The 17,582-nt window shown below is 42.5% G+C and overlaps 1 protein-coding gene across 4 annotated transcripts in view; it reads left to right on the top strand.

Moving 5' to 3' along the window:
- The window catches only part of lrp4 (low density lipoprotein receptor-related protein 4), a 252,869-nt gene that overhangs the window by 145,490 nt on the left and 89,797 nt on the right, over positions 1-17,582 (top strand). For all 4 annotated transcript variants that reach the window (XM_078945004.1, XM_078945006.1, XM_078945003.1 and 1 more), the window contains exons 7-14: positions 4,639-4,758; positions 4,898-5,023; positions 5,510-5,635; positions 6,062-6,196; positions 7,984-8,109; positions 8,517-8,747; positions 12,893-13,049; positions 13,494-13,711. In XM_078945004.1, the coding sequence (XP_078801130.1) occupies positions 4,639-4,758; positions 4,898-5,023; positions 5,510-5,635; positions 6,062-6,196; positions 7,984-8,109; positions 8,517-8,747; positions 12,893-13,049; positions 13,494-13,711 (1,239 nt within the window). The remainder of the gene's footprint in view (positions 1-4,638; positions 4,759-4,897; positions 5,024-5,509; positions 5,636-6,061; positions 6,197-7,983; positions 8,110-8,516; positions 8,748-12,892; positions 13,050-13,493; positions 13,712-17,582) is intronic.

Here is a 17,582-nt window from a genome sequence, read left to right as displayed (position 1 = left end):
TCCAACAGAATGGCGAGCCGGGCATTGGCCCCGCCTTTAGCCCCTAAGACTCATGGGGAATCGCGGATGAAAATTTCCTCATCATAACTGAGGGATGTGATGTTGATTATATGGTTACTGTTTGTAATTTTATGTATGATACCTAGATTGTCAATAAGTAAAAAATACTAAAAAAATAAAATAAAATAAAAAAACCACAACTGAGGAACTTGTGAACAGAATAGAGGTCCATGCTGTTTGGCAGATGTAGATATACTCAAATACATGAGCCTGAGGCAAAGCTGACTCCACCCACTGTGTGCTAATGAATCACACTTACTCTGGGAGGCAGGACGTGATTTGTCAGGATGACAATGTTGCCTAATACATGCGGCTTGTACTCCGACGCGGCTTGTGTATGTATAAAAGTAGTTAAACACGTGAAAATGGGTGGGTGCGGCTAGTAATCGGGTGCGCTTTGTAGTCCGGAATTTACGGTACGTGGGCCATGTTGGTCAGTCCGTTATGTCCTCAGCCCAAAGTCTTAACAGGGGCCTCTGCATATTTTGGAGAAGAAAACTTGTGCTCAGCGCCATGGTGCTTCAGTGCAAGTGTGGCAGGGAAACGCATGTTGAAGCGGATTCCTCTCTCAATGAGCGCGCGAAACACATCGTTGAAAGCGCGCGCCTCCTTTCGCACACAGCTGAAGATAAATCCTGGGTAAAAGAGAAATCCGCTGGCCGTCGTATTCCAGCACTGTTGCCACTTTTACCGCTGCCATGATCTGCTGCTTGTCACTTGAGTTGTAAAGCTTGATTATAAGCGGCCGCGGACCCGAGCCTTGCCACGGTCCGAGGCTCCTGTGTGCCCAGTCCAACTTGACACGCCTGATCGCTTTTGGTCTCTTATCCAGAGCGAGAAATGAGGGCAACCAAGTTTTGAAAAACTGAATGGGGTTTGCACCCTCTATGCCTTCTTTCAGGTTGGTAATTCGAATGTTGTCTAGTCTGCTTCTCTTCTCTAAATCATCCACGCAACTGACCAGCAGAGCGATTTTCTTTTCTGCATCCACCAGCCGCTTCCCCAGTCCTGTAACTTCATCCCCCGCATCCAAAACCCTCTGCACCGCGGCTGTGATGCGCGTTGAATGGTCATCCAGTGTGTTGGAGATTTTGTCCAGTGTCTCGGAAGATTTAGACAGTTTGTCCTCGATTGTTGCTCCGAAACCTTTGGAAACCTTCAATATCAGAGCCTTCACGTCTTCTGGGGCCTGGACTTGATGATGCAAATCGTCTGATAGCAAGGCTTCTTTGTGGCTATCGCTAGCACTAGCATGTGCCGTACTCTTTTTAACTTGAAGTTTTGATTGTTTCGACATGGTTCTTCATTCGTATACCCAATATGTCACAGAAAATTATTAGAAAGCTCTTCGTACACCCACCTGAAGGCGATAGTGGTGGTAACGGTTATTAAATCTTTATAAGGGTTGGGTGGGAGCAGGAGCACTTCTAGGCTGCCATATTCACCGAAGTCCTGAGGTTTTCTAATTTAAATCAATGGGGGTGAAGATATAGGGAGAAATATGAATGATGTGCCAAACCCAAGGATGATTGGATGGCACAATGATTCATCAGTTAAAGCCTTAGTCACGCGCTCTCATACGGATGCTGCGGGATTTTGGGTTGTTCAGGTCCGTGGAGGGTTGTAGACAGAGGCAGATTTGCCTAAATCCTCTCCTCATGATGCTGGCCACCTCTGGTAAAATTGCCTATATCCTCAGTTAAACAGAACATGCCATCCTACTCCTTAAGTATAATTGCCTATGTCATGATGGTGAGTTAGGCAGTTTTATTTTGCCTAAGTCACGAGTCAATGTGATTTAGGCAATTTTATAAACATTTAATGATGGAGGCTTATTCAAGACATAGAATTGGGTTTTTTTCTTCAGATTTTGAAGTTATTTCAATGATTCGAGGCTCCTCCCATACTGGTGGGTAAAAATAGTTACTATGCTATACACTAGGCTAACAATATTCCATAAGATTTCATCTGTTGGTTTGTTTTTTCTGTTAAAATTTAAGTTTAGGGAGTCAGCTAAAAACCAAAAATGTTGAATGAACAGTAGGATTTTGATGTCTCACTTGCTCAACAGAACATAATCCAATTAACATTTTGATACTGTTTTGCAATCTACAATGTAAAAAGAATCCCAAAGGACCCTCTTCACTTTGGGCTTTTTTTGTCAGATGTCTATGAAGACTCTCATTCATCCAGGTTGATTCCATCATAGTAGTAGGTTTAGGGGCTGTCATCTGGACTTAGTTTTTAAAGCTAGAAGACGTTTCAGCTCTTATCCAAGAGGCTTTGTCAATTCTGAATTGGCTGGTAAAAGAGCTGGTAGATATGCGCTCATGGAGGAGTCAGACCTGAAACTGGCTGGGATTGTCAACTTAGCCTACATGGTTTCGGGTCGTTAAGAGTCCTTTGTCCTCAGCTGGGGGTTGGGGACCCAGTGACTCCCTCCCCAAACTGGTCATCTCTTTCAGCTTTTAACGACCCAGGTGGAACTGGTTTGGTTTGTTTGGGTTTCAGAACACTGCCATAGATGGATGGAAGAATAAACCTGAGACCATCACCTCGCTCAAACCATCCTTTCTCTCTGGCTAGAATTCAGACTTCACTGTCCTCGAACGAATGGTCAGTGGCCTCCAGGTGGAGGTGCACTGCAGACTCAGGTCCACTTGAGTTGGCTCTGCGATGTTGGTAAAGCCGCTTGTGTAGAGGTTGTTTGGTTTCTCCTATATACTGTTCATTGCAATTCTCTTTGCAGTGGATATAGTACACAACATTACTCTGTTTGTAGCTAGGAATTTTGTCCTTTGGATGAACCAGTTTTTGTCTGAGAGTATTAACTGGTTTGAGATTAACTGGGATGTTATGTTGTCGGAAAATCTCTTTTAGTTTTGTCCTTGCCCATGAGGGACAGAGGCAGGCTGACCCAGCGGGTCAGATCGTCCTGTATGCTTTTCAGTAATAAGGTGTAATTTAGCTGCACCAGTTCTTATAATTTGGGGGAGAAATAAATACCTAGATATTTGATATTGCCTGATTTGACTGGTAGAGAGAGTCTTTGCTCTGAATTACTGTTCAGTGGTAATAAAACTAATTTATTCCAATTAATTGAGTAGTCTGAGACGGAGGAGAATTCAATAATAATTGATGTTGCTTCATTTACAGAATGGGAATTAATTAAAAAAAAAAAGTAGTATGTCATCTGCATAAAGACTGATTTTATGATGGCTGTGTTTGGTTTTTATTCCCTTAATGCTCTCATTCTGTCTTATTGCTGCCGCTAGGGGGCTCAATAGATATAGCAAAAAGAGAAGGGGAGTGTGGGCAACCCTGCCTGGTTCCTCTTTCCAAAAAAAACCTGTCAGAAGTCTGTTTATTAGTTCTAACTAATGCATTGGGGTTGTGATATAATATTTTAATCCAGTCAGTCAGTCCCAAACCCAACCTTTTGGGTTTCCTAAAAAATCAGAAAAAAAGGACTTAGGCAGTTATTTTCAGAAAGTGTCGAAATCTTGCAAATCCTCCTCCAGGTTTTGTTTTCACAGTTCTATTCTGATACAAGAAAGACTGCGTGTCATATAATTGCAGACCAGGCCCAAACCACTGTCATAAATGTTTCCTTTGTGATCAATTTTCAAACAGTTGGCTTTCCTGTGAGTTAAAAAATATGCAAACGGTACGTCACTACCAAATCAGTCTCCGATTGGTCAATGTTTAATTGGTTTGACCTTCAACGCATGTTCAATGACAGCGGGTTTTGTACGCAGAGCCCGAAAACAAACTTGCATGGTGGTTTGTTTTGAACGTGGAAGCCTGAAACGCGCATACATGTACATTTGCATGGACTTTTCATTGGAAGTGGATGCTTGAACGTGCATTGCTGAGGAAGGTGTAAACATAGCATTATGTCTTGTTTAAGTATTCGCTACAACCTGTCACCCGCAGCATGCCTATAGAAAAATCTAGCAAAACAGACAGTTGAGACTAAGACTTTACAAGTATCAACAGCTGTTATGTATACCACAGTAAAAGGGTTTTTGTGAGCTTCGTAAAGTGCAAACAAAAAGTCAACGTGACGTGGAAAAACATTGCATTGTTAGGAAGAATTTGCTAAGCAAAAAAGTGAAAGTGGGATTATGGGTACCAGTGTTGCATCCCTAATTTTCCGAAATTTCACAACAGTTTCCTCTGTGATGTTTCTCACTGGTTTGATTTTGCTCAGCTTCTTGCTGATAAAAATAATAAAGATAAAAAAGGGCAGCTTTTGACTCCATTTCAAAAAGCCAGGCTAGTTAATAAAACATGGTTTGCCACAGCAACCCCCTCTTTAGCTCACATTGGGCTGAATTTATGGTTTTTGAAAGAAGTTACAGTAAGTAATTCACTTTCGACCAATATATAATAATAGTGTAATGTTTGAAAGCCAAAGTGGAATGTTTCTTTAACAAATGACAGAAACAAACATTCTTTTGAAGAACATCATGCTTCAGCTGCGGAGTTTTATTTTTTTTAGCATCTGCTGACAAAGAATCTCGATGACAAACTCTTGACCCCTAAAGCTGAACTAGACTGTTTTTCTGCTTGCAGCTTCCCATCAGCCCTGCAGGTCGGTGGAGTTCATGTGCAGCAGTGGGATGTGCATCAATGCTGGTTGGAGATGTGATGGAGAGTACGACTGTGATGACCAGTCAGATGAGACAAACTGCAGTGAGTGACCTCTGGATTAGAATTGATGGTTTATTTAGTGAGATTTTTTCATAGATTAATGAAAATAGACATATTTGAGTTTTATCATCCCTCTTATGTATTGTGTGAACGTGCTTGCCCACCTGCGCATCTGTTGCAGCCACATCTATGTGCACCACTGAACAGTTCCGCTGTGGAACAGGACGTTGTGTTCGGTTGTCATGGAGATGCGATGGGGAGGATGACTGTTCAGATCGCAGCGATGAAGATGGCTGTGAGAAAACCGGTAAGACTTTTTGTTATGTCGTTTTCAGTCTAAATATAAAGAGGAAGCTCTTCATATTTAGACCTTTAGTCATGACAACTGCTCATAATGACCTTCCTTCCCTGAGAAAGCCTTTGTTTTTATCTATGAAAGTTAGAATTGTTTTTTTTTAACTCAAACTACAATCCTTGCTTTAAGGTAATATTTAGATCAACATAAAAGGAACTGTAGAGAAGGACAAGAAATTGATTAGTATGGAATCTACTGCTGTCTATTTTTGAATTCACTAGCAAATACGTCTGTAAAACAATCTTTTTGAGATGCATATTTTGCAGCATTAGAAAAAAAACAGACCTAAATTCTGTGCTCCCAACACAGAAAACAGCTGTAGATCCAGTAACGAAGACTGTTTTCTGCACATTAGAGTTGTTCTTGAGAATGAAATAAGCCACTGTAACCTCAGTGGAAGAGCTCACACCTGCACTGTCTGATAATACGTCCTCGCAGAGAGTCCACCTTGTGCTCCTGATCAATTCCAGTGTGGGAATGGGCGTTGCATCGGGCAGAGGAAGGTGTGCAACGACGTCAACGACTGTGGTGATGGGACAGATGAACACCCTCACCACGACTGCCGTACGTATAGACAAAACACCCAACTAAAAAACCTTAACAGTGGGTTTACATAGGTTTTGTTTACTTTTGGTATAAATCTGTGTTGTCTGCTCTTGTCTGACTTCCAGCTGTTGGGCCAACTTGGGCCAGCTGTTTGACCTGTTCAGCATGTAAGAGATGCCGTAAAACAGGAAGAAACTAAAGCTTAAGGGGCAATGTTCAGATGAAAGACTGTCTTACAAACAGAGAACATAAGACCATCCTTGGTCCAAAAATCTGTTTTGGTCACACTGAACCAATGGTCCATCAGCAGATTCCTGTATATCTGCAACAGGCTCATAGATGTTGAAGTGAATTAAAAATCTGGTCTCCAGATTTTTGGATGTTCTATACAGTTTCTGCAGTAATCTGTGTTTATGCTCTAATAATGTTCTTGTGTGTGCACAGGCCCCCGCTCCAGCGATGGCAACTGTAACCAGAACAATGGGGGATGCTCGCAGAAGTGTCAGATGCTGCGAGGTCTGGTCCAGTGCACCTGCCACACTGGATACCGACTGCTGGAAGACGGCAAATCCTGCCAGGGTAAAACTTTGTGCTGCAAAAGCTTTAGTGGAAATGAACAGGCTTTGATGATCATCGACTCTGCAGGGTTGGAAAACTTGCAGGTTCTTACTTTAGTTCAATTGTGATTAAGAAATTATAACGTGCACGTGTGTAGACAAAAGGGATTAAATAAAAAATGTACGTAAAATTTTTAAAAGAGTTGTTGCTACTGTAGACAAAGTCTAGGTTGTGAAATTTGAAGTTGAAAAGAAAAGAGTGTTCCTTAGTAATCACAAGGTACCCTAATTTTGAAGAAAACTGAATGCAGCTCTTTGTGAAGGCAAATGAGAAGCCATCAGTATGACAGCTATAGAACTTCAAATATACGCCCAATCATACAATTTGATAGTGTACACATCGTAACATTTTTTTAATGGCTTACTGTGGAAGTAAAGAGTCTGCAGGACAAACTTTAGACTTAACTTGGTAAAAGAAAATTTTATTGGGTCGATAAGAGATCTAGGTGCAAGAATGCTATGTCAGCCGTTGACTGTATAGGCGAACTGCCCTGAGTGACCCTCAAACAGGAAGTGCCTGCTGGCTCCAAGAAGCCATAGACTTCTATAGAGAACTAAACAGCTGTTAATTACGCATTCTATTTGACAGAATAACCATTGTTTAATTTTTTTAACATGTTCTTGCTAAATATAATGATTTCTTCATCATATTTTTTTCTGTGGGGCAAGCTGTTCAAGTTCTAAACTGACCAACCAGATGCCTCAGTAGAAGCATGTGGTTCCATGTCGACAGTTCAAAACGTTTATTGACAGATTTCGAGTTGGTAGGGGTGTGGACCTCCAACAAGCTGATTATTGAGAATGGTTGCCATAGACACGTTGACTCAGACTTACACGGACCAATCACTGCTTATCTCTGAGTCACACTGGTTGAAATTTTGGCTAAAGATGTCCTGGATTCATTTAAGGTTAGTGAATCAGATTGTTCAAAATGAACCTCCCCTGAATAAAATTAGCAACCACAAATTGTGATTTGAATCAAATCGTTTTTAAAATAATTAATTACAACCCTAATAGGCAATTTCTGCACAATGCTGCAAAAGATTGATAGAGAAAACTGCAGTCATGGTGTGCATTTAGCCAAACTTATTAGATTTCTTTATTTCCTTCAGTGACTGCAAGCCGGTCTTCAGGATAGATGACATAAAACTAATGTCATTAAGACTTGAACCGGTCTTTATTGTTTTTTTTCTAAAAAGTTATATTTTTACCAAACAAATTGAGAAAGATATTTAATTAGGGTGGAAATGTAAAGTTTTTATGACATTCTTTAACTTTTGCAAAGATGAGCAGAACACCCCAACAGCTGTGACTGTATTGCATTAAAGCAACCACTTTGTCATTTTGTTTTTTCATATCAAAGGTGTATTTTAAAAATCTAAACTATATATAAAGATGTTGGGTTTTCTCTCATGTGGGATTATTTTTATTTGAAAAAACCCCCCAATATATTAGAATAAGAACATTTCTTATTTTAAACCTCTGAAACAAGTTATAAATGTTCCTGTCAGCATTTTGTTGTTATATTTTCCAAATTTTATTTGTTTCTTTTAGTTTCCATGATTTGTGCAATACATGTTATTTAGATAAATTCTAAAAGATATGCGAATTTTCAAAGCATGAATGTGTTTTCCCCTTAAGTCACTCCTGTTAAGTCTAGGTCCTGACTGTATCATTAACCCTGTGCAAGATTGAATTGAGCATCTCTGGTTCCTTCTCCTCTCTGCCTCTGCTCTGGGGTTCCTCCAGATGTGGACGAGTGTGCCGTAGAAGGTTACTGCAGCCAGGGTTGTACCAACACAGAGGGGGGGTTCCAGTGCTGGTGCGTTCAGGGCTATGACCTCCGGCCTGACAAGCGCAGCTGCAAAGCGCTGGGTAAAAACCTCTTCTCTTTGATGTGTGACCACATAGAGTTGCAATGTTTGACCTCCAATCAAGTGAGTTTTCTGAGGTTTGATGCCTGACTCCCCTGAAACCAAATTCACTCTTCAATTGTGAGGGTTAAGGCTAATTCTGAGGGTCTGGACTAGATTTAGGTTTGCTTTAGAGGAAGCGTACAGACCGAGTGTAACAGCTATTCAATCTGCTGCAAGTTGAGCACAAGTCAGAACTGTGTGTCAGGCTGCTGCCAGAGCTCATTCCTTTAACTCTGCTGAGATGCTTGCTCTAATTGGAAGAGTGTGTTAGCCTCAGCTAGGTTGTTCTTTTCTTTTCTTTTTCATTTTTTGCTCTGTTCAAGTTAATTTCTCCGTCTTTTTTGTCCATCTTTGTTCCCCTTCCAGGTCCAGAGCCCGTGCTCCTGTTTGCCAACCGCATTGACATTCGCCAAGTTTTGCCTCATCGCTCCGAATACACACTGTTACTCAACAACCTGGAGAACGCAATTGCTCTGGACTTTCACCACAATCTTGAGCTAGTGTTTTGGTCCGATGTGACGTTGGACCGCATCATGAAGGCCAACCTGAATGGCTCAAACGTAGAAGAAGTTGTCTCCACGGGTCTGGAGAGCCCAGGTGAGTGCAGCAGGTTCAGATGTAAGCCATCATATGGGTTCAACTATCATTTATGCAATTTATTCAGCTCTGCTTTTGCACATCTGACTGTTCTCTTGTATCTTTCAGCCCATTCACCTTCTTCTTATAGAGGGTCAAAAGGACAGCATTATTGTTGCTCAGGCTGAAAGCTTTCCCTTACTTCTGTTATGTTTTTTTTTTGTTAGTATTTTTTTATATTTTCTGGTCTATTGTTTAGTTGCAACCTCTTCTTTCCTGAATTCTCCAGATTTTCTCATATTTTCCATCAGTTCTTGGTGTAAAAGCCTATATTATTGTCTGTAGCAGTAGTTCCTGAACAGGTTTTGGTTTGAAAATAAACAAAACATTCAAAAAGTGAAATGGGACAGTTGTGGTACAGTTAGGGGTGAACGAGGCTGGAACCAGAAGCAGGACAGAAACAGATGGTGAGTTAAAGTCTTTATTTTGTCCCAGGGGTGGTGGAGAGTTCTGGCTTGGAAGGCTTGTGGTTTGGACATCTGATGGAATGAAGAGCTGCTGGTCTGGTGGGGGTTGCGACGACTGTAGAATCTTGTGGAGCCTTGCTTGGTGTCCTGATCATGGATAGCAGTTGTGAATGATAGTGAAGATGAAGCTGGTGGCAATTCCTGAAGAACCAGACAAACAGTGGATTAGTTTGCAAAAGGGGTGGCATAGGCATAAAGCTTAGCTTAGCTTAGACGTGGCCTAGAGCTTTGCATCAGTCAATATTCTACCGCTGAGAGCAGACGGACTGATGTCGGCTGGAGGGTGAGGAGTCCATAAATAGGCTGAAGACTGATGAGGAGATGGGTACCAGGTGAGGCGATGATTCCCCAGTAGGAGTGGGAGGGGACTATAATCCTAACAGGAATCACTTTTGCATTTTTCAATTGGTTTGGGAATCTCCCAGTTTGTAATGATAAGTTACATATGTATGTTAGAGGCTTGATATACTATTAATTACCTTTTTCACCACTGTCCTATTTAAATTTATACCTCTCAATCTTTTGAGTTTTTACTCTTGAATTTATTTACAATTGATAACAGCTCATTTTCGTTCACATCAGAGAGAAGGATTGAGTGTGGGATCCTTTCGATGGGTGAATTCTTGTGTTTTCTGGTTTTGCATTTTGGAATTTCTGCTGCCAACTCTGGACCCAGGTTTCACTATAGTTATTGAGGCCGTTTGCTGCTTGATTGATGTTATAGCTTTTACCCTTCTCATCTGTAAAGTAATCTGGGAATGTTTGCTTTTTTGTCCCATTTTTAATTGTTATTTAATATTTCCCAAACTCGCTTTACGTTGTTTGTATTTTCATTCAGTAGAATATTGAAGTAAACTTTTTTACGGTGCCGTGTTATTTCAGTTAGTTTATTCTTGTATGACTTGTATCTTTGTTCAGTTTCTCTTGTCCTCTGTCCTCGAACATTTTGTAGACCGGTAGTTAACCAAGGGCACTTGGCAAATTTGTTCTTGAATTTATAAATTGGACAGTTCTTATTGTAAAGTGAGCTAAATGTTTCTAAAAAACATTTATAAGCGATGTCCACATCTTTACCTCTGTACACAGAGTTCCAGTTTTGTCTGGATAAGTCATTATTAAGAGAATCAATATCTTTTTCGTTTCTTAACCTTTTATGGACTGATTCTTTCATTATTTTCCTTGTCTTCACATTGATGTCAAATAGTGCAAAAATTGGTAAATGATCAGTTACGTCAAATGTCATTAGTCCAATCATATGAGTGCATTCTATATTGTTTGTAAATATGTTATCAATAAGAGTAGCATTTTGAGTAGTGATTGTGCTAGGTCTTGTTATAGTCGGATATAAACTCATTCCATAAAGATAAAGTCTTTATGCTGATAAAGTCGTCTGTTGCTTTATGTTTGCTAGTGTTTATCAGGTCAGGTTTATTGAAGTCTTCACAGATGTATATTATTTTGTTTGTTTTAAGAGGTATACATCTTTTCCATCCAGTCACTGAACACTTCCAAGCTTGACCCCCTGGTGACCTATAGATGCATGAATTGTTACATATTTCAATTGTAAGACATTCCAGTATTCCATCAACTGCAACTGACTATTTATCAATTATTGTAACCTTTGTATTTTTTTTCACATATGTTGGGACTCCTCCACCTTTTTTTGTTTACTCTGTTCACATAGTTAAGTTAATAGTTTTCCAATTCAAAGTCAGCGCCCTTGTTGCGGCTGAACCAAGTTTCAGATATGGTGATTAGGGTTGGGCGATGTCCCCTAAATTGGCAGTTGACGATGTTTGCAGTCAACCATCGGGATGGACGATGATATCGTCGGGGGCGGGGGCTATTTTTAATTTTGCGTTCTTATATAATTGCTATTCGTTATTTTACTTTATTCATTTTATTTCCCAAATAATGACTCATCCGCGAAGATCCAGTCAAAACTGAGGGCAGTAACTTTGAAAAAATAAAATAAACAAAATAGAAAAGAAGTGGTCCGGTCCTGCACTTGATTAGTCAAGTGCAGGACCGGTGGAGCGAGCGACCGTGTCTCTAGCAGAGTAGACGGACTTACAGTTTTGTGTTTTAGGGGAAGTAAGGATGCTTTGTTACTTGTGGGAGACTTAGGACTTAGACTTAGGACTTAGGTCCCGCAGCTCTACGTGAACGAGCAACCGGAATTTAGGAGAACCGGGTCTCCCGGTAAAAGTGTGTGTCGGGGCAGAGCTCGGAGCGCTAGCTAACGCAGTGTGTAAGCATCGAAGCAGAAAGGCCGCTCAGTCCTTAGAAACCGTTCAAACAATCACGTGGATTTGTGTTTCCAGTCGTGTCCCGACAAAATAAAGGCTGATGTTATTCCCACATATTTATTTACGTTCAGCCAAGATGCAGATTGCAGCGTTTCACGCATGGATTTCATGTTCATGCTAATGTTGTTAGCCCGTGTTAGCATACTGCTAATCCTGGGGTCCGGCTCCGTTTTTCAACAGAAAAAGCACTGACCACTCGGATTAAAATGATGGCGCTGCCACAGGCGCTTCATAATAACCGTAACATTAATAAAAGCACGTTTAGGAGATCATCTTGTATAATACCGAGCTGACGTATCTATGTATGTAGCCGCTCGGCGGAACTAAGTTTCTCTTCCGTTTTTTAAAAACACTACTGCGCATGTGCAAATGATTTATTCCGACCGAAAGTGTGACCCATGTGAACGTTTTTTATAATCTGAAAAAGTTTTTCTGGGCCCATCTACACGGTTGGATTCTAATCCGACCAACAATCCTTATCAAGATATTTTGCACATGTAACCGGGTCTTATGGTGTCGACTCGTAGCGTGGCGGGGGCGTGGCATCACGATGGTGTCTCTCCATCGTGATGTCAGGCACCCATCACGATGGACGATGGTATCGTCCATCGGCACAACCCTAATGGTGATGATATCAAATAAATGCCCCATATTATGTTGATATTCCTTGGTGTCTCCAAAGTTGGTATACATGCTTCTGCAGTTAAAGTGAATGATTGACAGTTTTTTTTCTGGGTTAACAAGAGGTTTTAAAGTCATCTATGCTGCAATATTTGCAGTCCATATTAACACTGGAAAAGTATTGATCAGGGTCGATGTCTTGCAGGTTGTTGTCATTATCACTAAATATTTTAAGGTCGGTTTGCCCACCATTGAGATCTCTCAGAGAGAGGAGCGGAGTTATATTTAGCTGATGCCGTGCTTTAATGGGCATAGCACTGGTAGCTTGACCTTGTTTTTTAGGAGGCAAACTTTGTCTTTTTGATGTCATCCTGTAGACACACAATGACAAACGAATTTACAATGTCCAAAAAATTAAACAAAAAATCAATAAATACACACGCTCGTTCTCTGTTTTTGGGAAATCGACGTACGCAGTTAAGCGCAAGTGGCCTTAAATTTAGCCCGAAATACGTCACTCAGTTCTGTGTATAGACCCCTTTTCTATACTATATTTGGGAAAACATTTTCTTAGGTTTTAGGTCTTCATTAGTAGGACAAAAGAAAGTTGTAATGCTTCCCAAAATATACCTATAAATGTGTGTAAACATTTAATTATGAATGATGAAACTTTAAAGAATTTTCCAACCTTGTCTTTATTTTCTTACAGGCGGATTGGCCATAGACTGGATTCACGATAAGCTTTACTGGACTGACTCTGGCACTTCCCGCATTGAGGTGGCCAATTTGGACGGGACACACCGCAAAGTGTTGCTGTGGCAGCACATGGAGAAACCCAGAGCCATTGCATTGCACCCTATAGAAGGGTAAAGTGCAGACACACACACAAACAATAATTCATCACAGATGTGCTCAGATGTACACTCTTTCATGAATCCATATCCCCTGTGGATGTGTCACAAATGTGGAACAGAAACAGAGCAATGATTAAATTTTGGCAGCTCAGCCTTACCCACAGGCGAGCATCTGTGAGGAAAAGACATGTTATGAAGGAGCAGCGGCTTAAGAGCTTTTCCTGCCATTGATATTGATAAGGGAAACGAGACAGTTTAGTTGAAGCCCCAATGAAAAAGCTCATTAGTTTTGGGGTAATTTGAAAAAAACTGAACATTTGTTTTCTCGTAAAAGTTTGAATGATGAGAAAAAGATTAAAATGACATGGGCAGACACCTGCTGTGTCTTACAACAATCTGCTGAAGCCTAGAGAGTCAAGCTCACAGACTTACCATGGCTCACTTTCTCCTCTGCAGAAAGATCTACTGGACGGACTGGGGAAACACACCTCGCATTGAGTATGCCAACATGGACGGCTCCAACCGGCGGGTCATTGCCGATACACATCTGTTCTGGCCCAACGGACTCACCATAGATTATGCCAGCCGCCGCATTTACTGGGTGGACGCCAAGCACCACGTCATTGAGAGAGCCGATCTGGATGGCCGCAACCGCAAGGCTGTTATCAGCCAAGGTAAAGTCTACTTTTTAACCATTTTTAATTCACACTTTGGACTTTAGTAATTTAGTAATATAAAGCCTCAAAACTCACATCTCCTGTTGTTTCTCTATTGCTGTGGACCTGTTTAGCCTGTGGACAGGCTCTAGTCACTCGAGAATGAAAAAATAAAAACTACACCTGGATTTCCTTTCTAGTTGTATGTATCTTTTTGTATTTTTATACTAGAGACACATATGATACCAGGGACCACACTTGTATCATGCAAAACAACAATTGACCAGTGTACCTATAGTTTAGATCTTTGAGGTTTCTACAGGTTGAAAAATCTGAGGTAGGACTGCCAAAATAAAGAGATAAAATCATTAATTTTTTGAGATTGATTGCAAATTCCCTCGCTATATTGTGGTTGACCTTTCATGGTCTCAATTTTTTGTTGATTTTTTTCAGTGTAATTTTTTTTGTACTGGTTTTTGATTGGCTGCTTACCTTGTCAATCTTCTTTCTGCCGTGTCTCTTGAACAGAATGCGTTCAGCTTTCCAAATCTACATAAATCTTAAATTGTGATCGATCTTTGTTTTCCTTCTGTAACACTTTACTTATATTTCTGTGAAGGTTTAAACTTTAAACAAGAGAAAAAAGTGTGAAAACCTGCACGTCTGTCTAAGAAAAGTGTAGAAAGTGTGTAGTGAGGAGTTATACAGCTTTTAAAAAAATCTGTAATAGTTGTAAAAAATAAAAATGTCTACTTAGACATTTCACCTACCCTAGGTTATTTTTAGAACATAACTCCTGTGATAATCGAAGGAACATGGTAGTTTACGGAATATTACAAGATCTAAAGCCACGTTCACACTGCAGGGCCTAATGCTCAATTCCGATTATTTGAAAATATCTAATTTTTTTGCAAGGCCGTTCACATTTCCAATTAATTGTGAATTTTTGTGATCTCCTGTGTGACCGTGAAATGACCCAGAAGTGACCCCCATGCGCAGAAGAGTACTCAACGGTGAACAACGTCACTCGTTTGCGGACGTAGCTAAAGTTAACAACGGATGTCAACAACAGTGTTGTCAAAGCGGAGCTCTTTTTGCATTAATACATTTATTTTCACAAAGAAACCAGCACAATTACAATATTCTAATTTTAAGAAGGCATTGGAGCCAGGATCATCTGTACCCACTGTTGTAGAATGGGGATGGGGATGTGTATGTGTTGGGGCCGCGCGCAAGTGTGTGTGTAAGAGACAAGAGAGAGCGCGTGCAGTGAGGTAGAGAATGGGGGGGGGCAGTGGGGGCGCGCATTCATGTTTTGTGTTACGCAGGAAGGAGAATGGTAATAAAAGAAGGCTTCCCCCACATTAAATGCTATGGACTCTTTACTAACCCATTCTGGAGAATCCTGGAGAATCTAAGGGTCCGAACGGGGAAGTAAACACCGGAGGAGGATCCGCCTTGGGTCCCCCGCGCTTCTGACCACGGTCAGAAAGGGAGAAAAAAAGTTATCGCGGGGAAGGTTCAACACCATGCTCGGCCATTTCGCTGGATTTTTTTTTTTTTTTTTTTTTTTTTTTTTTATAACTTGTCCTGTCCAACAGCTGGGCAGGAAGATGAGAACTGAGGGCCTCTTGTGTTGGACATATTTTACTTTAACAACAGCGGTTATTAATCTTCAGACAAACCAAACCCCTTTTGTAATTGAGGCCAAACTTTATTAATTTCCATCATGTTTGAAAATCTTTGGTGTTGGACCGGACGGAAAAGGAAAGAAGGGAAGAAGAGAGGGATGTTAGAGAGGGGGGGGGGGGGGGGGGGGTAGGAAGGTGATAATAGGAGGGGGGGATAAGACCATGAAGCAGCATAGAGCAGCACGTTTACTGGTTGTTTATCAATACGGTAAGGTTCAAATGTAGTACAAAAAGGGCGGGGCCTGTCCACACACACACTCAAATGTTATCAACACACCTGCTAGCTGCAAAAATGTCCACATGTCAACATGTACACAAAACAGTGTTCACACACGCATACTTATGCTTTCAAGCCAACTAGTGTGAAATATTTCATTCGTTCAGTCATGCAAACTATTAGTGCAAAGGTGAGCTAACACCTGTGCTCAGGTGAGTGTTTTTGTTCTTCTAAAATGGATGGTGGAATGTGAAAAGAAGGAGGGAGAGTACCCAGCCACCCCCACATGAAGACCCCCGCCGCAGCAGCAGCGGCAGCCGGAACCCCCCAACGCAACACGGCAGCAGGCAGGGAACAACCGCCCCCCGGGCGACCACATCCGCCACCCAGGCCAGGGCCAGCAGGACCGCCGCGAGGCCCCGAGTGCCAGAGAGCAGGGAGGCATTGGGGGAAAGAGAGCGCCGCCCCAGCCCAACCAGGAGAGCAGCCCCCCCGCCGCGCCGGGAGAGCCCAACGCAGGGCCCCATCCGAGAAGGGTGCCCACAGCCCCAGACGAGCACCCCATTACCACCCAGGAGTTCTGGGCATCCCCCCGCCCCAACCCCAGGTACGAGCCAGGGCCCCCAAGGGAGACCCGCTCCGCACTCCAGGCAGCCACCCACCCTGCCCACGGTTGGTCCAGGGAGGAGCAAGGCAGGGGCCCGCCGCCCAGGAGGGGAGCACCCCGGGGACAAGGGGGGGCCCACAAGGGGTGTTGTAAACATGGCCCGACCAGGCTCGGCCACAGTTGGAAATTTGGCAGCCCCCAGCGCTCAGGGGCCTTAATATGAGGTTATATGAGGAAGGGGGTAAGTTGGGGACCGCTGGTAGACTGTCCCACGTGGTCAAACAGCTGTCCCCCAGCCCCCCAAACCCAGCATAGGGCCCAGGTCCCCCCAGCCCAGGGGCCCCATCCCCGGAGGCGCCGACACCCCAGGCCCAGCACCACCCACCCCACACAGAGAGAGAGGAGCCAGAAAGCGCCGCCCCCCCGGAGCAAGCCCAGGCCCCCACCCCCAAGCACCGGCCCTAGAAGAGCTCTGTTCAGGCCTCGACTGGACAGAGGCAGCCAACCGGCCGGGGCAACCGCCGATTGTCTCAGCGGAGACCCCGACCCGTCAACTCCCGAAGGTCCCGTACCAATAGTGGCCCCCCCTCCCCCCCAGAACGCCCCCCCCCCCCCCACACACACACACACACACACACACAGGACAGGGCCGACAAGCCGGATTTATTTTTTTAAATCGCCCGGTTGCGATAAGAGCCCTCGGGTTTGGCCTGATTAGAGCTGTCACCCCAAATATTAATCAAATCGGTGACCTCGCTTCCCTTCCACTGACTGGTCTCAGCAGCATCGTCCGCCATTGTTGTTGTTTATGTTCTAGTTCCTGCTTACTTGTAGCATATCGATGACGTATGGGTCGGATTCATGTGGTCTGGCCGGTCAGACGGCAGTCGCATTTGAAAAGATCAGATACGTATCGGATTCAGGACCACATACTCAAGTGGCCTGGGATGCATTTGAAAAGATTGGATCTGTGTCGTTCAGACTGTCATAAAAAGATCAGATACAGGTTGCATAGGGGGGAAAAAATCGGAATTGGGTCGTTTCAGCCTGCGGTGTGAACGTAACCTAATAAAGTTTTTATTTTGTCAGAGAAGCCCAACTCAAGAATACAAATGTGATAAAACAGCAACTAAAGTAATATGTTGATGCTGTTGCTGTAATAGTTTGATTTTACTCGCGTAATAACTAAATGAATACATGTACTTATACTCCTTACTGTGAAACTGCTACAGTGGTTTGATATATTAGATTATATTAGGAAATCAGATTTTGTCTGAACCATGTCTCTCCCAATTTGAGTTAAATATTCTGTAATAAACTTCTGTTGCTGTTTAAATGTGGGTTTTAAGCTCTGGAGTACATTAGACAGTTTTT

The sequence above is a fragment of the Oryzias latipes genome, chromosome 3 (genome assembly GCF_053564925.1).
Source record: "Oryzias latipes strain Hd-rR chromosome 3, Olatipes_Hd-rR_3.1".
Classification (NCBI taxonomy): domain Eukaryota; kingdom Metazoa; phylum Chordata; class Actinopteri; order Beloniformes; family Adrianichthyidae; genus Oryzias; species Oryzias latipes.
This window is presented reverse-complemented; position numbering and strand designations above follow the sequence as displayed.